This window comes from Rhinatrema bivittatum, chromosome 10 (genome assembly GCF_901001135.1).
Source record: "Rhinatrema bivittatum chromosome 10, aRhiBiv1.1, whole genome shotgun sequence".
NCBI lineage: Eukaryota > Metazoa > Chordata > Amphibia > Gymnophiona > Rhinatrematidae > Rhinatrema > Rhinatrema bivittatum.
The window spans coordinates 27,503,853-27,530,639 of record NC_042624.1 but is presented as its reverse complement, the minus strand read 5'-3'; the positions used below and the strand labels follow the sequence as shown (position 1 = coordinate 27,530,639).

At 43.3% G+C, this 26,787-nt stretch overlaps 1 protein-coding gene across 6 annotated transcripts in view; it reads right to left on the bottom strand.

Moving 5' to 3' along the window:
• DNM3 (dynamin 3) overlaps positions 1-26,787 on the bottom strand; it is a 694,116-nt gene that overhangs the window by 13,626 nt on the left and 653,703 nt on the right. For 4 of the 6 annotated variants that reach the window (XM_029617601.1, XM_029617602.1, XM_029617603.1 and 1 more), the window contains one exon: positions 10,285-13,374. The exons of 1 other annotated variant lie outside the window; for it this stretch is intronic. In XM_029617601.1, the coding sequence (XP_029473461.1) occupies positions 13,224-13,374 (151 nt within the window). In that variant the 3' untranslated portion in view covers positions 10,285-13,223. Of the gene's footprint in view, positions 1-10,283; positions 13,375-26,787 lie in introns of those variants that run through there. One more of the 6 variants, XM_029617606.1, reaches the window with a different exon arrangement.

Below are 26,787 nucleotides of genomic sequence, written 5' to 3'. Positions count from 1 at the left end.
GGCTAGGGTCAAAACCAAAAGTCAGGCAGAGACGGCAGAAAAGGATGGGGGACCAAGACACAGCAGGGACAACCAGGAAAGGCTGAACTAGACACACAGAGGTAAGGCAAGGCAGAGCAAGAAGAACAGGCAAGCACAAGACAACAATAGCAACATGCACTGCAGGAGCAGGAGGACCTGTTCCTGAAATGCTGGCTCATTGCAAAGGAATTCCTTATATACTCATGGAGGATGTAATGTCATCAGCCAGTACTACAGGAAGTCCTGGCTGGAGGACCTATAAAGGAAGTCCAGAGCTACAGGAAGCTTTACTCAGGATCCTTGGAGCAGCATGCTGCTGGAGTCGCTTCAGATTAGAGGTGAGGGGCGTTATATAGGGGTGATTAAATAATGCCATCGAAAGGGAAGACTCCTGGGAAACTCCAGTCAAATGTTTTCATGGAGATTTAGACGTTCCTAAGGTTACTTGCTGACATTTGTCCTCTAAGATGAAAGCCACTTCAAAACCTTTGCTGTGATACCAATCATTAAGCATTCCATCATGATTTATTTTATCGAAGGCCACAGAGATGTCTAGGAGTACTGGAAAAATTTTAACACCAGAATCAAAACCCCTCTAAAAAGCTTCAAAACTTGAAATGTGAAAAAGTTCTATGCCGTGATCTGGTCTAAATCCAAATTGAAAATTATCTAATAGCTCATTTTCATCTAGGTATACTGTAACTCCTTCAATACCGCCTTTCCTATTACCTTAGCTATAAATGAAACTGGCTAGAAGTTAATCAACTGTTGGATCTAATACTGGCATTTTTTATTTTTTGTAATATCGGGCGAATTGATGCCATTTTCACTGTCCTTCAGGGACTGACATACTGACGCAGTTTGTAATGAAAATGCTTATATCAGAAAGCATTGTTTTCATCAATACAGTGGAATTCGTATTCATGGGGCAGAGAGTGGATCTCACACTGGCTATAATTTCGATTACCTCGGTAGATGAAACTGGGTCAAAGGTCTCCCATTTAGACTCTTTCATACAGAGTGTCCATAGTGAGAGTGATCTGTATAGGGGACCTCAGTAACCTTTAGAGCACAAAAATCAGCAAAGCGTTAACAGAAATCCTCAGACTGAATGAATTTTGAGCTATTTTTATTTTTAATCAGAGAGATTTAACAATACTAAATAAATGTCAAAATCAAAATCATGCTCACATCTGATAAATGGACATGAACTGCAGAAGGCCTTAGACATAATCGGCAGTTCTACACATTCTTAATCTGTCAAAAAGTGAAAAAGGAAATGTAAAACCCCTCGAGTTTACCATGAACACGTGAATTAGTACTAGTAAGGTACTCAGAATGTATCACACTGTGCTCAGGAAATCTGAAAATGGCACTCTTAAAACGTTCTGGCTACAGTAGCTGGAAAATTAAGTAATAACCATAAAAAATACATTGGAATTACTTTTGTTTTGAGAGATATCAGCTTTCAAGCTGCAGAAACTCAGAAGCCAAAGGGAGAAAAGAGAAACTGGAAAATTATCCTTAGATTGCGTCTGATCACTATAGATCGGTTACACAGCAAAATCCCACCCTCGAAAGTTTGTGTTATATAATTCAGTGAGCTTACAGGAATGACAGAAACATTTATTTCTAAAGCTCAAGATTTATATTAAAAATGCTTATAAAGTAATGCTAGTCAACACTCTCAAGCACAGAGAGGAGAGATGGTCCAGAGAAGAGCTAGAAACATGGTGCAGGGACTCCACCAAAAGCCCTACAGCATAAGACTTAAGGCACGAAGGGAGTTGTTCATCAAATCACGGTAGGGCCTTATTGTGAGCGTTAGGACCCTAATACCCACAAAAATTCCATAACACACGCAATAAATAATGCATCTCTGCATATACAAATTTTACAACCTTAGTCAAATGGGAGGAGTTTGGGCGGAGATTATGAAAATGAGGGGTGATTAACATTGCATATGATAGAATAATGAACACTATCACAGGATTTAACGTCCAAAATAACTACACCTTTTTTTCCTGGCATTATGCCGAAGCAGCATTTGTGATAAATATCGCAAATCCTGTTTTGGGCAGCGAGAGTGAGAGACTCTGGGGAGGCACCCATATTAGGCAACTTTTTATACCACTGTAAGAAGGGCCATTCTAAATTCGGAGTGATGTTTTGGTGGTGGGCTAGGTTTTGGGGGGGCAGTTTTACATGCACAGTCAGAGGTACAAACAGCACATCTTGACAGCAGCTATGTAGAGAGTGCATCAAGCTAGGTTGGAGTACATTGCATAAATCTCATCTTTTTGCATCTTTCATCACTCCACATAAAATCTTCACTGATCTAGTGTGCTATTCGTACCTCTGACTCTGCATGTAAAACTGCCCCCCAAAACCTAGGCCACCACCAAAACCTTACCCCGAATTACTAGTTGCCCCTCTTACAATGGTATAAATAGTTTACTTATATGCAAGCTTTATAAAGAGGTTCTCTCTCTCTTTCCTGCAGATAAAAGCCTGTCTGGGCACTTCTCAGTATGTGATGTGAATATTGCAAGGAGCAACTGCAGTAAAATAACTATGCGGTATCAGGAAAATTACCCTAACCATGTCCCCCCCTCACGGGTGCTATTTTTTGCAATTTTCTATAGCAAAATCATGAATCTAGGCCTAAATGAGGAGAAGAGAGATGGGGGAGATTTCATATACCTGAAAGGTATTAATAATGTAAAAAACGCAACCTTTCCCAGTGCGGAAAATGCTTCTAGCACAAGGAGTCACGATATTTGGCACTGAGGGGACAGGAGCAATGCCAGGAAATATTTTTTCACAGAAGGGTTGTAGATGCTTGGAATGCCTTCCTGAAGGGAGTAGATTTAGGCTAAAACAATAACAGACATGTACCAGTATCAAAAAATGTAAAGCACTCCCAATTAGTTTTGCCGCATTTAAGATTATAATAGGCCAGGAAACCTTTTGCATACATCATTACCTCTTTATTAAAAAGGTTGTCTGCAGCTAAGTTCCTCCTTTGCTTTTCCTGGTAAATCTCTTTTTAAGCTCTAGACGGTATGATGCATTGTCTTCGAGCTGTCTCTGTTATCAGAATTCTTAACCAACAAGATAGTGGGCTCTGCTTTAGTGGCTCCGCCAAGGAGAGAACTGCCAGGGACTTGCATTTCAGATTGAAGACTTTAAGGATGTCTGGCTTATCACCTATTTCCTTCGATATCTTATGACATTTTCTGTTCTCTCTTTTGTGGATCCTGCCCTCAGATAGTAACTCGCATCATGTGTTCTAAAAATGAATTTCCTTAAAGATCTTTTTCTTAGTGTATGATATTTAGGAAGCATGCAATAATTCTTTGGAGCGGTTTTTATGCTTGTATTTTGAAATGTATAAATAATATATATTAAAAAAGGGTGTCTGTTACAGTGCCCTTTAAACTGTAAATGCAATTCTTGGCAACTCAGGTTCCGAGCAAAACAAAAAAAATCAGTAAATGAAACTAATTGTAATCATTTCCAACTAGAACTAGCCTGAGTTTTGTCAACAAGTCTTGAATCAGAAAGTTGTGGAAGCCAATCCTATCTGGACTTCATTAAGGCTTGCGTAGACTGGGAAGCAAGAAAGTTTTAAACTGGGAGAGAAACTGGTTAAGCAGGATGCAGAAAGTGGTGATAAATGGAGTCCACTCTGCTAAACTGGGACCAGTTTTTAAAAATATCTTTACTAGCAACATTGCTGAGGAACTTGAGGGAAAATGTTTGCTTTTCAATGATATTAAAATCTGTAAGAGAGCAAACATGCCATGCGAAGTGGAATAAATGAAAGGGGACTTGAGAAAAATGGTCAATGGTTTGGAAAATGAACTTCAGTGTGAATAAGTATAAAATCGTGCCTTTGAGATGCAATAATCTGCTAGCCATGTATCAATTATTAATACAAGAAAGAGATCTAGATGTAATCATATCAGATGACCTCAAGATAGCCAGTCAATATAACAGTACACTTAAAGATAATGGAAATGGTAATGCTAATGTTTATTTTAAAATACTGACTTTCATAAAAATTTCAAAATGATGCAAATACTAAATAATTAAATACAAACACTGCAATATAAAAAATTTAAATAAAATTTAAAAAACTGCAAATCTAAAGAAAATCAACAAAACAGAATTATAAGACAGTTCAGAAAATGGCTACTAAAATGATACAAGCCTTGGAACAGCAACCCAACAAATAGAGGCTCAAGACACTCAAAGTGTACTCAACTGAAGGAAATAATAAATGGGAGATACAACAAACATTCAGATATTTGAAAGGCTTCAATAAAATGGAATTTTTAATAGAAAAGGAAATTCAAGGACAAGGATTAATGATATGAAGTTGCAGGGGGGAATAGTCTGAAAGAAATATGAGAAAATATTTCTATACTACAAACAGTAGATATCTGGAATAGTCAGCCAGTTGAGTTAGTGCCAACCTAAATGGTGAGTGAATTTAAACTTGATTGGAACAGATAGAAAACATAATGATAAGGGCAGATAGGGGGAAAAGAAGAAGAAATTGAAGGAGGGGACTTGTGAGTTTACTCAGTCATATGAAACTTTAAAGGGCCAAAGAAGGGACTATATAGGCCAATTGGCAGAGATGGTGATACAAATGCCTCAGATTTCCAAAAATGCTGGGTATTGTGCATGGAGCAATCATGGTTACAACTCACGTCAAGAAGGTTGGGGTAATCTGCATGGGGTCATCACGGTTACAACTCTAACAGTAATGAGCACGATTTGGACAGTTGTAGGAACAGGGTTAAGTGTTTGGGATTTAGATTATGAGCCCTTTGGGGTAACTGAATGCAACATGTCTTGAGCTAACAATTTTTATTTATTTAACAGCTTTTATATACCGGCTTTAGTCAGAAACATCATTCCGGTTCACATGAAATGGTGTGAATTAAATAAATGCAAAAATAGGAACAGTAACTTTCAAACCTCTGCACGGACGTCCATGTGCATGCAGGTGCCAGCGCGCGCAGATGGACGCACCGATTTTATAACACGCGTGCATCAACACGCACATGTTATAAAATCTGCTGCCCGTGTGCACGATTTTATATCTGCACACGCATGTGAGTGCGAATGCCCTCTTGCGCGCGTGTGGGGGGAGGAGGATTTCAGTAGATGCATGTGGTGATGCAATAGGGCTTTTCCCCAGTTGCCTCCCAGTCCGCTCCAGTAAAGAAGCAGACTTCCTAAACCCCCTACCTAACCTGCCTCCCTTGTACCTTCTAGCTCTGACCCCTAAAACACCACTAACTACCCTAGTTTTTAGACTTACCCATGGTCCATAGCAACAGCAGATTATGCGGGTGGTTCAGATCCCAGCATGCGCTTCAGTGGGGACTGTGCCTAATGGCGCTATCCTGGCCCACCCAGACCCCGCCCCTGGCCTGCCTTTTTTTCAAAACTCCTTCACAATGCGCATAGCAAGAGCTATGCGCATATCTTCCCTTTTTGCCGTGCATAGGGCTTTGAAAATTAGCTGTAAAATAAGGAATGGAGGGAGCTGGTGTTCGTAGAAAACCAGAGAGGAAGAAAATTGGGCAGGCTGGATGGGCCAATTGATTTTTATCTGACATCATTTAGTATGCAATGGCAATTATTATTCAAGCTAGAGCCCCACATTTAACCTATGGAGTTGAACAAAGTAGGCCCTGATAATAGAGGCAATTTTGAAACACCCCACCCAGGTGCAAAATGTGTGTATTTTGTACCAGTGAACCTTGGGGTCAATATTCAAAGGCATTTGGCTGATTGACTAATTGCAGATTTTTGAATAATCCCAGTACTCATCTGGCTAAAATTTAGACAGATAAATAAAGAGGCGTTCTGGGGGCGGAGTTATTTTATCCACCTAAGGTTACTGGATAATGCTTATTTCAGTGTTATTTGTTAGTAACATTCCTATTCCACTTATAGCACTTTTAAGCTCCAAATCGGATTCCAGCAGGCATCTATATAACATCAAAACAAGTAAAAAGACTGACTCCACAATAAAAATGTATCTGAACAATAAATTACTTAGCATCAGTGGGTTGTACCAGTGTTGCACCTTTAGGAGATATCATTGGAATCTGCCTCTGTAAACAAATCGGTTTTCAATCACTTCCTAAAAACAGAGATATCAATTACTTCTCTTACCTCCAAAGACAGCCAGTTCCTTAGTGTCGGACCAGTTAACGAGAGAGCCTGAGAATGAGTTGGCTGATGTTTTGCTTGACTTACTGGGGGAATCATGAGTTGATGGCTAGTAGTAGAGCAAAGGTTACAGTACAGTATATCCACACTAATTGCACATTTAAGAGATTCTAATCTTTCTTCATGAAGCACTTTAAAACGAAAATGATCAATGTATATGTAATCCTCATTTTGACTGGGAACTAGTCAGAGTCATCAGGCTTGGAGTTAGATGTCCAGGTCTACCTATTCCCATCGTTGGCCGTGCAGCCACATTTCATATTCTCATGTTTCTTAGGTAGCCCATAGTACAGTGTATTGCAATAATCTAAGGCTGGCAGGACTAAAGCCTGCAATATTATATGGAAGTCACGTTGGTCTAGGTAAAGCCTTAGTCATCTTATTAAGCCTTAATTTTTAGAATGTACTTTGTAGGACAGCTTTGATTTGCGGCTTAAAAATTAAATCAGAGTCCAAGATTATGCCCAAGTCCTGAACTTTTAGCACAATTGGATAACATTTTCCTTTTAGCTTTAACTCATATAAGTCACTGGGTTTTGGCTTATGTTCCTAAATCTAGGTAAAACTGAAATTTTAGTTTATGGATAAAATTTCAGTTTTAGCTAGATTTAGGATCATATTATTTATAGTCAGCTATTTTTCAACTAAAGATAGCATGGTTGCCAGAAACTCAATAGCCACATCTAAAGATGAATTCATGGGTATAATCAACTGAATCTCATCAGCATGAAATTATTACTGTACTCCAAGCTGAGGCAGAAGTCTTCTTAGTGGATATAGTAATGATTAAAGAAGATCATGGATAAAGCAAATCCGTTTGAAACGCCAAACACATTTGCTTTAACCAAAGAAAACGTGCCATTCGACTTTACCTGGTTCTGGCGTTAAGAAAGATGTAAACCATCTAATAACTGCTTCTCCAAAGCCCAGAGGATAGTTTCTTGATTAATATTTGGTGGTTCAGTGTATCAAATGCACGGGAGATATCTAACAGAACCACTGGGATGGTCCCTCACTTGTCCAATTCTATTAGTAAGGTCTCCATTAGAGAAATTAATTGTGTTTCAATGTTATGGGCCCTGAAACCATTTTGGTGGCCATCTAATAAATGATTCTCTTCAATAAAATCATTTTCCTGGCGTGTAGTCAGATGGACTCAGAACCAATGGGATAGTATCCGCGTGCTAGCAGTTGGAGACGGATCTGACGTCAGCACGGGTATATAGCCCCACAGGAAGCGCAGCGATTCAGTAATTTCCATCTCCAAAGCAGTTTGGAGTGCCTACACGCTGGTTCAGCGTGCTTTCCAAGACTCGGGTGTGGCTCCGAGGCCCTCGGTCCCGGCGTGGACGAGGTAGCAGGTGCAGTTCCTCCAATCGCGGCGGTGAAAGGTACCGGCCCTTTCCCCCCCGCAGCCGGAGACCCGCCTGTGTTCCAGCCTAGAAGCGCCGAAGATCGGGTACGGCGTACATCTCTTCGCCCAGGTCTCCGAAGTCTTGAGGATCGGCGGCGGGGCAAGCCGTGGAGGACGCCATTTTGTGGCCCTATTCAGGTATTCCGCGCCCGTAATGGGCGTGGCTTTCCTCCTCCTTGTGCGTATATTGTATTGTTTTCGCGTATTGGCTGCCACTGTGAATATATGCCGCATATTATTGCAGGCTTATTGAATACCATTCAGCGTATATTGCTAACTGCTTAACTGCTGATTGCCTATTGAATCTCATTCAGCGTATATTGCTAACTGCTTAACTGCTGATTACCTATTGCTGCCGCATATTGTTACTATTGTGCGCCTGTTGTATTGAGCGCCTATTGCTGCCGCATATTCTTACTATTGTGCGCCTGTTGTATTCAGCGCCTATTGCGGCCGCATATTATTATTATTGTGCGCCTGTTCTATTACGCGCTTATTGCTGCCGCATATTGTTACTATTGTGCGCCTGTTGTATTCAGCGCCTATTGCTGCTGCATATTATTATTATTGTGCGCCTGTTCTATTACGCGCTTATTGCTGCCGCATATTGTTACTATTGTGCGCCTGTTGTATTCAGCGCCTATTGCTGCTGCATATTATTATTATTGTGCGCCTGTTCTATTACGCGCTTATTGCTGCCGCATATTGTTACTATTGTGCGCCTGTTGTATTCAGCACCTATTGCTGCCGCATATTATTCCTATTGTGCGCTTGTTGTTGTATTCAGCGCCTATTGCTGCCGCATATTATTATTATTGTGCGCCTGTTGTATTACATGCCTATTGCTGCCGCATATTACCGCTATTGTGCGCCTGCTGTATTAAGCGCCTACTGCTACCGCATATTATTGCGCGCTTGTTCTGTTTCGTATGGATCAGCACGCAGCCGCATCCTCAGCGGCGCAGCCGCTTATCTCAGGCATTTCGGCCCTTGGCCTCTGCTCTGCATGCCACCTTAGAGCCACACGCAGTACTGAACCAGACTCACTATGTGCCCAATGTGAGGCAGCAGGGGACCCTCCGGCCAGGACCAGTCTCAGCCGCAGTTTCTTGACAGTTCCCCTGGGGCTACCCCGGATTTGGGGGGCAGTCTTGACCATTCACTCTGCTGCTGATGCCTTGCTACAAGTTTCATTAAACTTGAATAGAGAACCCTAATATAAGAGCCCAAAAGAGGATGCATTGATTTTAATGGAAAACAAATGAATGAAACAAATGACATCTTGGGACTTGAACCGAACAAAACAAAATAAACCAAACCAAAACTTATTTCCACACATCCTTACTGCTTACATGAAGCATGCCTGCAATTATCTCATAGTGCTTATAAAATGATCTAGAGCTAAAACAAATTACATTTTGTTAAATTATTTTAAACAAGTTTGGTTTGTTATTGTTGATTCAACTTTTATGTTGAAATGTCAGTGCAGTTGGCATTTTTTGTGAGTTCAACAGGGTTAGAGCTGCGCACAGGTGGTGGTTCCTCAAGTTGCTTGTTGTATATTGAAGGGTTTAAGTGCATGGTCAGCTGGCACTGTGACAACTCACAATCTGGTTTTTTTTTTATCATTTCATAAAGATACTCTAATACTTTTCAAGTAGTTTTTGTAGTGGTTTGATGAAAGGTTTTAAATTCAGGTAGGCAGATGCATACAGCATGCATGAGAGCGGTTGCCATTTCAGATGTGATGATCCCAGATCAAAATAACTGCATATCTGGGGTTGGTTATTTTGTAGAATAAAATAACATGGGTAACAAATGTCATAAAGAGCGGCACAGATGATAAAGATCCAGCCAATAAGAAAGCAACTTTCAGAATGGATGACAACCATGGAGCTTGGAGTGGGTGTCCTAATCCAAGAGCAGCTCAATTTAACTCAGCGTGGGACGTTAATCTGTTTTTATTACTTGTTTAGGTGATCGTGTTTAAAGGAGGCAGTGGTGGTAACACGCAGATAAAAGGTTTAGCTGGAAATGGAAAAGTATTTTCAAACATCGGATCCAGCTCTCGCTCTCTGTGGAAGGGAGGCCCACTTTCTCTGGTCACAATTTGTTCAACGTTTTCCCTTGCCAACCCTTTCTTTCTCCAGGGTGTTACTCGGAGAGGAAGACATCTCCCTGCCCTCTCACGACAAAGCCACTTTTGCTTCAAAGACCTTGGCAAGCGAGTGAAAATAGCTAGCATATTTTTGGTCTGGCCTGAATAATTAAAACCTGGTGAGGGTGGCAACCAAAATATAAAAACAAGAAACCTTTACACTCCCAAGATTTTCAATGGGGAGCTCCTGCGGGTTCTTGTTAGACAAAAAAAAAAAAACGGTCCTAAGTAGGAGTCTAGACTTTCAAAATCAATCAGAACCATATGGGAAACTTTCAGGCATCTGGCTTTAAAAAGCTCATGTCTTCCCAGAGCCACTGTCCAAAAGAATTCTGCTTTGGGTAAAGCTCTGCCATAATTAGAGAGAGAGAGGCCCTGTTTAAGAAGAAAGCTGGTTGCTAGGAGAGACCTAGATATATATATATATATCTTCAGAAAATGAAAGGCTTGGGTTTCCACTTCCATCTCTCATGCACCGAGTAGCCCTGAATTTACATCCGAACATCTCCTCCTGCTATCTGGAGCTGCCCCTCTAAGGTGACCAAATTTCAAAATGTGGTGGCGATGAGCGGCACCATAATACTGGAAGGCACTGAACTGGAGGACATTTCTACAGAACCGAGCAAAATACATCAAAAAGGCCATTTTTAAATCAAACTAAAGCAACTGCCCCTCCACATGCAGGACAGTTAGTCACTCCTCAGGATAGCCAAAAGTAAAACAAATTACAACACCAGATTCTATTTTTTTCCAGGCAGGTTTTATTGCGTTATTAAAAAGCACGCCATTACACAGTTTGATCTCTCTTCCTGCTGATTTCGGCAATGATCCCAGACTCGTAAGGAAGCACTGCCCGGCTTTCTTTCTGGGAGGGATCTGTGACACTAAGAAAGGAGGCCATGCTGACAAGCATAGATAAGCAGACATTAAATCTAAGTGCCTATAAAAGAGTTGTTGTTTTGAACATTGGCTACTTTTCCCCTATTTTATCTGTGTTGGTTTTAATAGGAGTCTCAGTCCGAGTGGGAATGTCCATATGACAGGGTTTTTATGTAATCTTGAAAGTGTGGACCAGACCTCAAAAAGAGAACAAGCTGACCTGGTGGTTGAGTATTCCTCTTTCTCCCCTGACAGCCAACACAAGTACATGCATGGCAAAATGCACCTCCATCAGATGGCCACATTAGAGAGCAGCAGATGAAAATAAACCAGCCATGTTCAGATAACTTGTTTTAGAACTACATCCAATTTAAGGCATGAGCAAAGATCTTTTTAAGTTTATCTCTTGGCTTCACAGCAACTAGAATCATTTGAAGCACAGGAAACAAACAAGGCAGAAGTTGTCAGGCTGGAAGCACAGTTACTTAACAATATTTGCCTTTGCTTTAATGACTTAATGCAGGGCTGGCCAACCTTTAATGCACCAAGAACTAAGGAATTGGAATGCACAGTACCAAAGAGCTCAATTTTTTCAAGTGACTAATGAGGAGAGATAGGGAATCCTGGCTACTAGTTCTGCCCCTGCAACTGGTTCTGTGTGACCTAAGTAAATCACTATCTCCCTGAACTTCAGTTCTTATCCCAGATCTGCTATTAACGTTGCGACCGCCGATGCCCAGGGCAGTGCTCCGTTCGCTATCGCAATCAGTAATTCAGAGAGACAATACAGAACAATACGAGACAATCGCTTCTTGTGTGGTAATAAAGGCCGCAGCTTTATTATATAGTTAATAACCTTGAGATGCACGAGTCTCCCATCATATCATGTCTGTAGCAAACTAGCAATCTAGGGTGCCACCCGCTGTGTCTCCGAGCAAAGCGGCCCCTTCCACCGGCCCCCCCACCGTGCTTCTCCTAGCAAGGGGACCCCTCTCTGGCCTACTAAATTCGGCTATGACTCGTGCACTCGCCACCAGCATAAGGTAGTGACTACTTGCCTCATGCCCCCCTCCCCCAAGCTGCAGCCTTTTCAACCTAAGAATAGTTCGATAGCTTCCTGGATGGAATTATTGAATAAATCACTGCCGATATCGGACAGGTGTATCTTATCCGACCAGTATAAACCTTCACATATGTCTTCTGCCCATTCGTGGCATATGTGTAGCCCTCCAAGCCTTATCGCCCAACGACCAACCTGTCGGTTAACCTTTTTTCGCCCTCTTGTCCATAACCTGCTATCACGCCATTTCAGTTGCAGTATAATCTCAGACCAAATCATGCAGGTATTAGGAAACATGGCAACAAATTTGCTCCAATGTTGTTTAATTAATGCCTTGCATGATATAGTTCCCAGGTCATTGCCGTCGAGGTGAATGACCATGGCATTTGGTTCAGCTAACGTTTCTTTACTATGTTGTAATCTCTTAGCAGTTTATCCCAGGTCATTCCTCTATGACCCATCCAGATTATTCTCACGTTTCTTGGTGCTAGACCCAAATGAGTCCCATAAGAGCAAAACTGTGCCCTCTTGGCTGCCCAGTGAAAAAAGGAGTGTCTGATAGCCCAGACAGACCTTTGCCATTGTGGTGTCTTTGTAAAAAGAGGGGGTAGCAAATAAAGATATGAGGTCACAGTATACTAGGCCTGATGTACATGTAGACAGCATCAGACTTCCATCTCCCAATTTTTTGGATTGTGGAAATGTTTAGCCCAGCTTGTGCTGCACTGGTGGCCGCGCTTATTCTGAAGGAGTGGGTCCCGAAGTCCTTAGGGTTATACCCTATTTGTTGGAGTGTAAGTCTGAGAACTGCAGAGAACTGGTATCTTGTAAGTGGGGTATGATCGTTGTGTATAAGCAATTGTGTGCTGCCTGCTAGGTGAGCTGATAGGTACGTCCTAAGATTTTTTACTGGGCAAGTGATGACGTTCTCGATGGTCCCTAAATACAATTTGGCTTCTCTAGCAGCTTGGTCTGTTTTTGACCTCTGTATTATTATCTGTACTACATGTTAGGATAATGTGCTTTTATGCAATAAAATACCTCCGAGGCCCACTTTCCTTTTAGATGTGGCTACCAGCTCGCAGATTTGCAGTGCTCCAAAAAAAGCTAGTGAAAATGCGGTTCTAAATAATTTAACTTCAAACAGTGACATGCATACTGATGGTAACGCCGACCACAGCTGCAACAGCAACTCGCGAGTAATAGGCTTACGTGAATCAATGACAGGTCCAGATTTTTTGGCCCATCCCGCCATAATCTTCCTAACTAGGAAAGACTTCGATGGGTCACCCCAACCTCTTGCCTTTGAGAAAAAGGCAAAGCCCGCTAACTGACTTATTAACATGCTCCTTGATATACCGCTCTCCTTTGAGCTCACAATAAATTTGACCAATAGATCTTGTTGAACTGGTCCTGCATTCCAACCTCTCTCTTTAAGGAAGTCTGATACGGTTTTGTATGCTGTGCTGTATGCTCTCCATGTTGAGAGGACGACCGATCTCTTCAGGATGTCTCTCGTGGCATTGTCCCAATGTTCCACAATTTCTTGGGTACTGCTGTGCCTTCCTTGTCGGCTCCAGGAACCTGTTTGTGAAATAAATCCCATTTAGCTCTGGATAAAGCATCAGCAACAGTATTATGGACACCCATGACATGACATGCTTTTATGGTCATGTTTAAAGGTAAACTGGTCAATATCACCTCTCTCAGTAACTCTGCCACTCTTGGACATTTGGTTGATTGTTTATTGATAACTTGCACATCCGATATGTTGTCGCACCAAAAAATTATGTATTTATTTTGGAGTTTGTGACCCCATATGACTAGTGCCACCAAAATGGGAAATAACTCAAGGAAAGTGATGTTACGTGTTAAACCATTCTGAACCCACTCCTGCGGCCATTGCTCAGCAGCCCTGCCAGTATACTCCGAAACCCCATCCACCAGATGCGTCTGAATATATACTGAGGTCTTGGATGTTCACCAAAGCCTACCAAAACACCCAATGACTCTTTGCTACAACTTCCCTCCCTACCGGCCCATATAAACATGCTGAACCAATCCAAAGCACGTAATTTAAAACGTACAATTAATAACCAAACTATGTTTGTAACGATTAAGATAACTTTGTTAACAAGCACATGAATTTTTGAACACATCGAAACTTTGTAAACCGTTGTGATGGCGAAACTGAACGACAGTATATAAAACTCGATAGATAAATAAAATAAAATAAATAAATGACCATGAATACAAATCTTCCTTCATCGCCTGAGTGACCCTGATGCGATGTTTGGGTGTGAAACTCCGATCGTGCTTACGATTAACCTCCTCAGTAAGACTCTCCCCATTGGTATGATGCGACATGCAAAATTCAAGCTGCCTATTATTGACTGCATTTCGACCAACATCATCTTTTTGGCTGTCATTGTGTGATTCAACTTGTTGTGGATGTCATGAAGTTTTTCTTGGGGTAATCTGGACTCCATCTTCTTAGAGTCGAGTTCTATTCCCAGAAATTTGATTGAAGTGACGGGCCCTTTGGTCTTGTCATGTGCTATTGGGACACCAAAGTCGGATGTGATTGTATGGAATGTTCTTGGCAGTCTCGAGCAGGCAGTAGTGTTTTTTGGGTCCAACGAAGAGGAAATCGTCGAGATAATGCACGATGTTGTTTATTCCAGCTTGTTGCCCTGTTACCCAATGGAGGAATGAACTGAATGCCTCGAAGGTAACGCATGACACTGCGCACCCCATAGGCATACATTTGTCAAAGTAATACGCTCCCTCGAAGCAAAATCCAAGCAATGGAAAATTGCTCGGGTGCACAGGGAGAAGCCAAAAGGCTGGTTCAATGTCTGTTTTCGCCATAAGCGCTTCTCTACCACATCTATGCAAAATATCTATAGCTCTGTCGAAGGAGGCATACTGTACTGTGCACTCTTCCACTGGTAAGTGGTCATTAACTGAGGGACCCTGTGGATATGAAAGGTTTTGAATCAGCCTGAATTTTCCTGGCTCTTTTTTCGGGATGGAGATATTATCATTTTTTGAAACGGTGGAGAACTGAAGGGTCCCGCTATTCTGCCTTTTGCGATTTCTTCTTCAATTTTCTTTTGAATGACTGCTTGATGTTTAGATGCTGAGGTTGCATTAGCTGTCCATGTTTCTTCTATGATCCCTTGGAAAGGTATTCTGAATCCTGAGCAAAATCTCTCTGTTATCTGCGCTGCATGTTTTTTGCATGGGTAATGATTTAACCACGGGAGCATGGCTTCAATGTTGATCGGCAATGGCGCTTCGATGAAAGTGCTGTTTTCACTTCCTCTTGGGATTACTCCCTGTGTAAACCTTCTTATTGCATTAAATGCTGGATGTGTAGAAGAGCAAATTGAGCAAATGTGCTTGAATTTGCAATCCTGGAAAGAACATGACGATCTGTTATATCTCCAGAATGCTCCGTTGTTACTGCTGGATGCTGCTTGTCCTGCGTGTGTTGTTTTGGCTTAGTCTGTAGGATGAACGGATGCTGCTTGCTGGATCCTGCTTCTTACTCATGTGCTTGAGCCACAGGCTGACATCCTGTGTTCCCCAAGATATGAAGCGGATCTCTTCCATTTTGTCTCTGAAGCACTCGTCATAATTAAGCCGGGCGAATCCTTCGTATTCCCTGTAAGTGTCCAAAATGGTGTCTATATAGCTAAGCATCAGGTCGTATTGTGATGGGTCTTCTTTTCCCATGACGCTTATCATGTGCAAAAATGCTCTTGTCCAGTTTGATATTTTTGGCGATAGGTCTGTCGGCTCTGAGTGGACGTTCACACTTTAGATTTAATTTGTCAACTGGATTTCTTCTACCTTAGAGGATTTTAAAAATATCGATGTATTTTCGCTTCTGGATCTTTTTAGGCAATTGTTTGGGCACGCTCTCCGATAATTGTGACAGTGCCGTCAATGCTAGTGGTGCACGCGATGCGTCCTCATCCCTTGCACTGGGCCTCTGTCGTTAATTCTCCGTTGATGACTCAGAGTCAGAGGATGATGTTGTACTGGAAGTGGAAGAATCAGATTCTATCTCTGTTCTTACCTTCTTACTCTTTTTTGATTTTTTATGTATTGCACATTTTTTTATTGCGACCGCTAACCACCCGGTATTAATTCACACTCACCTTTTGCCGTTGCCTCGTTCTCGTGTGGTGTATTGTTTTACAGCCGTCTGAGTTGGTGGAGCCGTGTTGAGAGAGGTGGTGTTATGTTGCGAGGAGATAATTTCTTGTCTTGGTTTCATGCCCATGCTTTCGGCCGGGTTGCTGGCGGCCTGGATGCCAGCAGTGATTTGACCTGGGGCTGCTAGTCCTGGCCAAGGCCACCATCCCCAAGAGGGGAGCTGTGAGTTGTTCTCAGGTGTAGCCTGATTGCCTGTGTTCCCACTGGCGAATGGATTTGCACCAGGCCACAATGGAAATAGCATGCTCCATGGAGGCTGTGTAAAAGTCTGTACTTGATTATTCGCCGGCCCTGTCGGAGCCTGTACTCCACTGGTGATGTCAGAGCATTCAGTTGTCGTTGTCGGATTTTGAGGATTACTGGGACCCGGTGTCACAGTCTGACTCTGCATCGCTGACTGCTCGTGCATTTTTGAACCTTGTTCCAATCCTTGTGTTGTTGAACCTTTGTTTTTAATTGGAACTTCAGCATGTTTTACGTACTCACATTCTAATCTTTTGCGCTTTTGCCTGCTGGCATTTTGTCGTGCGCGTGGTCTGGCCGTTGCCTTCTTGTTTCCAAGCACTGGTGCTGCATCTTCCTTGGGGACATCTAGCATGATGTTTTTGTCCGTTTGTTCTTTCAGGTTGGCTTCCATGGAGGTCATTGTGTTTAAACACTGTGATGATTCCGGTGCTGCAGATGCCACCAGCCCCGTAACAGAAAACAAACGATGACGCAGTAGTAAGATGTATTTCCGCAGAGAACTCGCAGCCCTGTTACTCAACACAACCACACAAACACCTCACTGGTCAAGCCACAGGCACAAGCACTTTGCTTTCACTACTGGGTCTGATATTAAATAAAGCCAGAGGATTCTTTCTAACAAACTAAAAGGCCATGCCTGCAGAATGTTAAAATTCAGAAATGCTTCTCACTGTCTTGAAGTATCAGTTACTCAGCCAGTATCACAGAAGGGGAGGAATGGAGTGTATGCTTGGCCCCTTTAAGAGCTGATTATATTAAATTGTGGGGGCGGGGGGGGGGGGGGGAGAGGTGAACGTGTGTGCCACGTGGTAGGCCTGCCGATGGGCAGAAGGGGCCGGTTTAAAGCAACACAGTCTACCGGCGTTTTTCTCCTTTTTTTTTTTTTATATAGGCCTTTAATCTTGCCCTTTAAGGCCTTGAATCTTGCCCTTTGTACCCGGGCGTTCCTAGAAATCCCCCCCATGTGCTCGGGAGCACGATACTTGCGGCCTTCGCGTCTGAGCGCTCCAATGATGTGGCGTGGCTGGTAGCTGCTGGGACCTGCAAGGATTCCTTTGTTTAATGCGGCTGGGTAAGGCAATGCTGGGGGCCTTGCTTCTCCTGCCTTCTCTGGCTTTATATCAGCTGGGGCCTTGATCGTGGCCACGGGGTCTGCGTGTAGAAACTATGTCCTGAAGAACGTTTCGCCTGACCTCGCCGCCGCAGGAAAAGGACGATAGCCACGGCGAGGCAGGCTTATATCTGTGCTGCGCCGCTGGAGCGCGTCACAGCCCGATGACATTGCGGGCACGTCGAGGGGGGGGGGGGGGGGGGCCGCACGCCCCTGAGCCCAGGAAGACCAATGCCGTGCCGGCGAGTTTACAGTCCCGGCGGCGCGCATTTAAGGGCGGGCGTGTTCAGGAATGCTAGCCCTTCTATTGATTTTTTTGTGTAAACTGGGCAAAATAGTTCCCTGTGCCTGGTGTAAGAGGTTCCTTCTCTTTCAGAATGTGTTATGTAGTTTGTAAGTGCTAAAAGAAAATAGCTACAAGGTCATCCACACTAGGGATGTGTGGAGGGAGACAAAGAAATGGCAGAAATATTAAACGAATACTTCAGCTCTGTGTTCACTAAAGAAGACCCTGGAGAAGGACCATCTCTACACAACAAGAAACTGGAGGGAAGCGGAACAGAGGAAAATCCATTTACAGTAGATAATGTATGGGAAGAGCTAAAGAATCTGAAAGTGGACAAAGCCATGGGGCCTGATGGGATTCATCCAAGGATACTGAGGGAGCTCAGAGATGTGCTGGCGGGACCGCTGTGCGACCTGTTCAATAGATCCCTAGAAACAGGAGTGGTGCCGAGTGATTGGAGAAGAGCGGTGGTGGTCCCTCTTCACAAGAGTGGGAACAGAGAGGAGGCTGGTAACTACAGACCAGTTAGCCTCACTTCAGTGGTGGGAAAAGTAATGGAGTCACTGTTGAAAGAGAGAATAGTGAACTATCTACAGTCCGGAGAATTGATGGACCAGAGGCAGCATGGATTCACCAGAGGAAGATCCTGTCAGACAAATCTGATTGACTTTTTTGACTGGGTAACCAAGGAATTGGATAGAGGAAGAGCACTCGATATCATATACTTGGATTTCAGCAAAGCTTTTGATACGGTTCCGCACAGGAGACTGGTGAATAAAACGAGAAGCTTGGGAGTGAGTGCCGAGGTGGTGACCTGGATTGCAAATTGGTTGACAGACAGAAGACAATGTGTGATGGTAAATGGAACCTTCTCTGAAGAGAGAGCGGTTTTAAGTGGTGTACCGCAAGGATCGGTGTTGGGACCGGTCCTGTTCAATATCTTTGTGAGCGACATTGCGGACGGGATAGAAGGTAAGGTTTGTCTTTTTGCGGATGACACTAAGATCTGCAACAGAGTGGACACGCCGGAAGGAGTGGAGAGAATGAGACGGGATCTAAGGAAACTGAAAGAGTGGTCGAAGATATGGCAGCTGAGATTCAATGCCAAGAAGTGCAAAGTCATGCATATGGGGAGTGGAAATCCGAATGAACTGTATTCGATGGGGGGGGAAAGGCTGATGTGCACGGAGCAGGAGAGGGACCTTGGGGTGATGGTGTCTAATGATCTGAAGTCGGCGAAACAATGCGACAAGGCAATAGCTAAAGCCAGAAGAATGCTGGGCTGCATAGAGAGAGGAATATCGAGTAAGAAAAGGGAAGTGATTATTCCCTTGTACAGGTCCTTGGTGAGGCCTCACCTGGAGTACTGTGTTCAGTTCTGGAGACCGTACCTTCAAAAAGACAAAGACAAGATGGAGGCGGTACAGAGAAGGGCGACCAGGAAGGTGGAGGATCTTCATCGGATGACGTACGAGGAGAGATTGAAGAATCTAAATATGTACACCCTGGAGGAAAGGAGGAGCAGAGGTGATATGATACAGACTTTCAGATACTTGAAAGGTGTTAATGATCAAAAGACAACGACAAACCTTTTCCGAAGGAAAAAAATCAGCAGAACCAGGGGTCACGATTTGAAGCTCCAGGGAGGAAGATTCAGAACCAATGTCAGGAAGTATTTCTTCACGGAGAGGGTGGTGGATGCCTGGAATGCCCTTCCGGAGGATGTGGTGAAGACCAGAACTGTGAAGGACTTCAAAGGGGCGTGGGATAAACACTGTGGATCCATAAAGTCAAGAGGCTGCCAATGAAGAGTGGGTGACTCGCCAGAATGATGGCTACTGCCTGGAGTCAATACCCTTATTAAATAAACATACACAGGCTTACGGTGACTCCCACATCGCTCTAGCTTCAACAGCAAGAGGAAATGTGGAAAAAAGGATTCACACTCACAAAGAGGGGAGTAGCTGGCTTGTTACGGCGGTTACTACCCCCAAATCAAATAAGCCTGATACTTCACTTTCAATGCATATACAGCAGAGCTCTCTGCTCAACGGCAGGGGAGAAGAAAAGAGGGTTCACACTCACAAAGCGGGGAGAGCTGCTTGTTACGGCGGTTTACTACCCCAAACCAATGTGCCTGATACTTCACTTTCGATGCACATCCAGCATGGCTCTCTGCTTCAACGGCATGGGAGAAGACTTATACGTCACGCATATCCAGCATAGCTCCCTGCTTCAACGGCAGGGGAGAAGAAAAACAACCAATAAGGGCTAATAACATAGTCTGGGTAAAACAAATAAGCATGGGTGCAGCTTGCTTATTGCGGCGGCTACTACCCCTAACGAATCAAGCTAGATATTTCACTTGGATGAAGCTCCATCACTGCTCTCTACATTAAAGGTGGGGGTGGAAGTCTGTTTCTCTTAGCAAGAGCTAAGAGAAACAGATAAGTATGAGAGAAAATATGTGTGAAGCTTGCTGGGCAGACTAGATGGGCCATTTGGTCTTCTTCTGCCGTCATTTCTATGTTTCTATGTTTCTATAGGGATGGCTGTATTTTTTGAAGTGATATAATAATTAAAAGTTTTAAGATCATAGTTGGATGAAAGCATTATAACAAACTACTAATTATTATTTACACTATAAGATCCACAGTGAGGGAGGAAGGTATAAGCAGCCGTCTAAACCAACAAATACCTCAATTTCATTTTAGAGTGGATCAGCCTGGTGTGAATAGAACATAAGCAGATAAGAAATTGCTATGCTGGGTTAGACCAAGGGTCCATCAAGCCCAGCATCCTGTTTCCAACAGAGGCCAAACCAGGCCACAAGAACCTGGCAGTTACCCAAACACTAAGAAGATCCCATGCTACTGATGCAATTAATAGCAGTGACTATTCCCTAAGTAAACTTGATTAATAGCCGTTAATGGACTTCTCCAAGAACTTATCCAAACCTTTTTGGAACCCAGCTACACTAACTGCACTAACCACATCCTCTGGCAACAAATTCCAGAGCTTTATTGTGCGTTGAGTGAAAGAATTTTCTCCGATTAGTCTTAAATGTGCTACTTGCTAACTTCATGGAATGCCCCCTAGTCCTTCTAGTATTTGAAAGTGTAAATAACCGAGTCACATCTACTCGTTCAAGACCTCTCATGATCTTAAAGACCTCTAACATATCCCCCCTCAGCCGTCTCTTCTCTAAGCTGAACAGCCCTAATCTCTTCAGCCTTTCCTCACAGGAGAGCTGTTCCATCCCCTTTATCATTTTGGTTGCCCTTCTCTGTACCTTCTCCATCGCAACTAAATCTTTTATGAGATGCGGCGACCAGAATTGTACACAGTATTCAAGGTTCAGTCTTACCATGGAGCGATATAGAGGCATTATGACATTTTCCGTTCTATTAACCATTCCCTTCTTAATAATTCCTAACATTCTGTTTGCTTTTTCGACTGATGCAGCACACTGAGCCGACAATTTTAAAGTATTATCCACTATGATGCCTAGATCTCTTTCTTGGGTTGTAGCACCTAATATGGAACCTAACATCGTGTAACTACAGCAAGGGTTATTTTTCCCTATATGCAACACCTTGCACTTGTCCACATTAAATTTCATCTGCCATTTGGATGCCCAATCTTCCAGTCTTGCAAGGTCCTCCTGTAATATATCACAGTCTGCTTGTGATTTAACTACTCTGAATAATTTTGTATCCGCAAATTTGATAACCTCACTCGTCTAATTCCTTTCCAGATCATTTATATATATATTGAAAAGCACCGGTCCAGGAACAGATCCCTGAGGTACTCCACTGTTCACCCTTTTCCACTGAGAAAATTGACCATTTAATCCTACTCTCTGTTTCCTGTCTTTTAACCAGTTTGTAATCCACGAAAGGACATTGCATCCTATCCTATGACTTTTTAGTTTTCGTAGAAGCCTCTCATGGGGGACTTTGTCAAACGCCTTCTGAAAATCCAAATACACTACATCTACCGGTTCACCTTTATCCACATGTTTATTAACCCCTTCAAAAAAATGAAGATTTGTTAGGCAAGACTTCCCTTGGGTAAATCCATGTTGACTGTGTCCCATTAAATCATGTCTTTATATATGCTCTATGATTTTGATCTTGAGAATAGTTTCCACTATTTTTCCTGGTACTGAAGTCAGGCTCACTGGTCTATAGTTACCTGGATCGCCCCTGGAGCCTTTTTTAAATATTGGGGTTACATTGGCCACCCTCCAGTCTTCAGGTACAATGGATGATTTTAATGATGGGTTACAAATTTAACTAATAGATCAGAAATTTCATTTTTTAGTTTCCTTCAGTACCCTAGGATGCATACCATCCGGTCCAGGTGATTTGCTACTCTTTAGTGTGTCAATCTGGCCTACTACATCTTCCAGGTTCACAGTGATTTTGTTCAGTTCGTCTTACTCATCACCCCTGAAACCATCTCCTGAACTGATCTCTCCACAACATCCTCATTAGTAAACACGGAGGCAAAGAAATTTATTTAGTCTTTCTGCAATGGCCTTATCTTCCCTAAGAGCCCCTTTAACCCTCGGTCATCTAATGGTCCAACCGACTCCCTCACAGATTTCTTGCTTCGGATATATTTAAAAAGGTTTTTTATTATGAGTTTTTGCCTTCTATGGCCAACTTTCATTTCAAAATTCTCTCTTCGCCTGTCTTATCAATGTTTTACACTTAACTTGATAATACTTATGTTTATCCTATTTTCTTCAGATGGGATTCTTCTTCCAATTTTTGAAGGAAGCTTTTTTGGCTAAAACAGAATATAGCCAGCTGAGACTGAATGGATTCCTTCCAGTTTAACACCATTTCAAGGCCAACACAAAGCAGGGCTTGCCTTTCCAGTCGAAGGATCCTGTTCTCTCCCTGGTGCTCTGATCAGGATTGAGCCATGGCTAACGGTTGTTGTCTTCATGGCTATAATCCATGGTCTATGGCACCACTGTCAACAATGGTACCATAGTAACATGGTAAATGACAGCAGGTAAAGACCAGCTGGCCCATCCAGTTTGCCTGCTCATCCTCCTCAACCACTTTGGATATATGAACTTATGGATTTCCAATACTAGATTCCTCCAAATACTTTACCCAACCACTCAACCTTGATCCTACCATTGCCCGTACAGCTGTCCAAATCATGCTAATTTTTATAAGAGGTTATATCATCTATGAATATAACTGAGCCTGTGTCATGAATCCCCCTTATGTATAACAATAGAAAACTAATATGGGGCATCAAGCGATTATGCTCTAACTCCTGATGTCCAGTATTGATTCTGTGGATAATAACTTTAAACTGGTTAAAACTCAAAGTGTACACCTGTACCATTTGTAATTTATTTATTACTTAACTGTGATTTCTAATGTATAAATGTTTTTTGTCATTTTTTCTTGGCAATAAAAATCTCTAATAAATTTATTCTTTGGTTGCCATAACTCCCCCTACATAGCTTGCTTTATTTCCTTATCCGGTGAAAATTTTCAGACTTATCTTATTGAGTGCTGCAAGCGGTCACTGTTTCAAATCAAATTTTCATTAGATAAGGAACCAAATTTTCACCGGATAAGGAAATAAAGCAAGCTCGTATAGGGGGAGTTATGGCAACCAAAGAATAAATTTATTAGAGATTTTTATTACAAAGAAAAAATGACAATAAAATATATACATTAGAAATCACAATTAAGTAATAAATAGAGTAAAAACAGTATTGGTGCACACTTTGAGTTTTAAGCAGTTTAAAGGTTATTACCCACAGGATCAGTACCGGACATCAGGAGTTAGAGCATAAGTGCTTGATTCCCCGATTGAGGTTATAACCATGGTGCTCCATGCTGGTTTTCCAGCCTTCTTAGAAGCGCCAAGCATACGGGCTGATACAGTACAGTGTGCTCCGGCGGAGTGCACTGTTAACCCGCGTTTGGCTGCGCGTTTTCGACGCGCTACCTCTACCCCTTATTCAGTAAGGGGTAATAGCGCGTCAAAAACGCGCGTCCAACTCCCCCCCCCCCCCCCCCCCCGAAACTAATAGTGCCCACAACATGCAAATGCATGTTGATGGCCCTATTAGTTATTCCTGCGCGATTCAGTAAGTAAAATGTGCAGCCAAGCCGCACATTTTACTTTCAGAAATTAGCGCCTACCCAAAGGTAGGTGTTAATTTCTGCCAGCACCAGGAAAGTGCACAGAAAAGCAGTAAAAACTGCTTTTCTGTGCACCCTCCAACTTAATATCATGGCGAGATTAAGTCGGAGGTCCCAAAAGTAAAAAATAATTAATTAAAAATTTAAAATCAGCTCGAAGCTTGAAAACCGGACGCCCAATTTTGCCGTCGTCTGGTTTCCGAACCCGTGGCTGTCAGCGGGTTTGAGAACAGACGCTGGCAAAATTGAGCGTCGGCTGTCAAACTCGCTGACAGCCGCCGCTCCTGTCAAAAAAGAGGTGCTAGGGACGCGCTACTGTCCCTAGCACCTCTTTTTACTGCGGGCCCTCATTTGAATATTAAATCGCGCGCACAGGAGAGCGGGCGCTTGCCCGCTCTCCCGCGACTTTTACTGTATTGGCCCAATAGTTGGCAACTAAACTGTACATATTGTCAAGCCATGGTACTATGCCACAGATATCAGGGTGAAAAAGGTAAAACTGCAGCTAATGATGCTGCAGATTTCTACATCACATCACATCACATTGTTTCTTCCACATTATGGGCTGAATTTTAAAAGCTTTACGCGCCGGGGGGGGGGGGGGGGGTGTTACGCGCGCCGGGCCTATTTTATAAATTGTAAATTCCCACTTTCAGCAGGCGGACCCGGAAGAAGCAGAAACCCAGCTGGAGCTTTGCCTATACCAGTCCTCGTTCCCCTCAGGTTGAGCCTTTGGGTGCCAGGGCCAGCAGGTCTTAGGAGGAGTCTGCTGTGAGCCGGAGAGAGTGTCCTTGGATGGCAGGGTGGATGGCGATTTGGCGTGTGGAAGAGCACGCAGAGGTCAGTGGCAGGCAGCGGTCAAGGATGTCAAGAAATAAGTAGAGGTCGGTGGCAGGCAGTGGTCAGGGTATAGTTTGAGGTCAGGCCGAGGTCCATCCATGTATCTATCCAAAGGGAAGAAGGGACAGATAGGCAGGGAGGTCAGGTGAGAAGCACAGAAGCCAAGGAACAGTGAAGGTAGGGCTGGACCGAAGACAAGACTGGACTGAAGGAGGACATGAAGCAGGCTGCGCTGAAGATAGATGCAGAAGACAAGGCTGCGCTGAAGATAGATGCAGAAGACAAGGCTGGGCTGAAGACAGATGCTGTAGCAACACACTCTACACCAGGGTAGTGGGACCTGTTGCAGAGGTGGTCTCCAAAAGAGCTTATATAGCCTCAGCAGATGATGTTATCAGAGAGCACCTCCAGCCTTTTCCCACTGTGGGCCCGGGCGCATGCACTCCCTAGGAGGAACAAGGCCAGATGCAGTGCGTTGGAGCATGGCAGGCCACAACGTGGGTGCTAGGAGAGTGCGACGGTCTATGGGTTTGGCCTGCGGACTGCTGAACATAACACGGGCTAGAAGCTATTCAAAGAGGAAAGCATACAAGGGCAATATTCAAACTGTCCACTTGGGTAAAGTCTGTGGGTACAGCCAGGTATCTAATTTTGAAAGGGAAAGTGCACAAGTACGTTATACTCATGGACAGTTCTCAAAAGTAGAGGACCAAAGACTAGGCATCTGCTTTTTCTGTAGGTCAAATTTTGCTGTAAAACAATGTGCAGATTGCAAAATCTAATCTACATGTGATGTTTTTCAACCTTGCGCTGAACACAACTTCAGGGATGCCTCCCTTCAATCCAGCCACAAGTATGAAATCTATGGATTACCGCACCTATTTTCAGCCAGATTGACTAAGGGCAATCTGCAGATGGCTTACCTATCTAGGCTTTGAAAATAATTCACACATAGATGAAACAAATTTCATAACTTTAAGATCCTATCATGACAGAAGAGCTCTCTCTGGGGACGAGAGCACTAAGGGAAGCAGCCCAGTCTCATCTTTCCACGTTGCAAGCTACGTTGAAATTAATCTCTCTTTGTATCACCAATTCCCCCCTTCTTCAACCTCCCCAGTCTAGACAGCCCGCCCAGGCAGCACAGGAGAAGTCTTCTCTAAGACAAGTTTTCATTGCTGCTGTCTATAGGCAGAGAGGCTGCTTTCCCTCCCTCCCTGGACTGGCGTGCATTGCTTCTGTAACATGCCAGAGCCCAGTCGGCCCCACCGGACGGCAACTTGAGCTACGGGGCCAACCCTCCCTTGTGACACTAACACAGGCATTATTCCTCAAACAGCCGATGATCCAATGATGATGGTCCGTGTCATCACAGAGAGAAAAGAGGGGTTGTCAACCAAAAGGATGGTCTAATGTTGTGAGGCAAGGCTTCCCAAATCTGTCCTGGGGACCTTGGAGCCAGTTGGATTTTCAGGATATGCACAATGAATATGCATGAGATAAATCTGCCTTTACTGGAGCCCTAGCATATGCAGACTTATCTCATGCATATTTATTGTGGATATCCTGAAAACCCAACTGGCTGCAGGGTCTCTTGTTGTAAGACACATCACTAACATAGCTCCAGGGGCAGCATTTAGCAGACGTCACATTGTGATAATTCACTTCTGTTTTAATGCACACATTTTATGGCCAAGGACTCTCTTCCCAGACCCCAGGCCCTGTGTTCTTTCTGCATCAAGTGGGTGAGCCCTGAGGCAGGATCTAATCACTTTAACTCTGGAAAGATGTTCTCTTTAATTCTGAAAGGTGGCCTTTTAGAAGAGGAGAGAGTATAAGCAGCAGTCCAGCATAGTGCAGTTTGCTTAACCTTATGTTGGCTAACAAGGACACATTGTTAGGCTTAGGCCAACCCACACCCATTGCCCAGCTTACCAGCCCAAGTCACCACATGTCTAAATCAAACTCTCTTTACTAATCATCAATTCTATAGCGTATTCAATGTATGCCACGCCATCACTTGGTCAGGATGAAACTTCCAGAGGAAGCCCGTTAATCTGCAGTAGCAGGAACGACAGAGGTGAGTGGCGCATTATAAACTA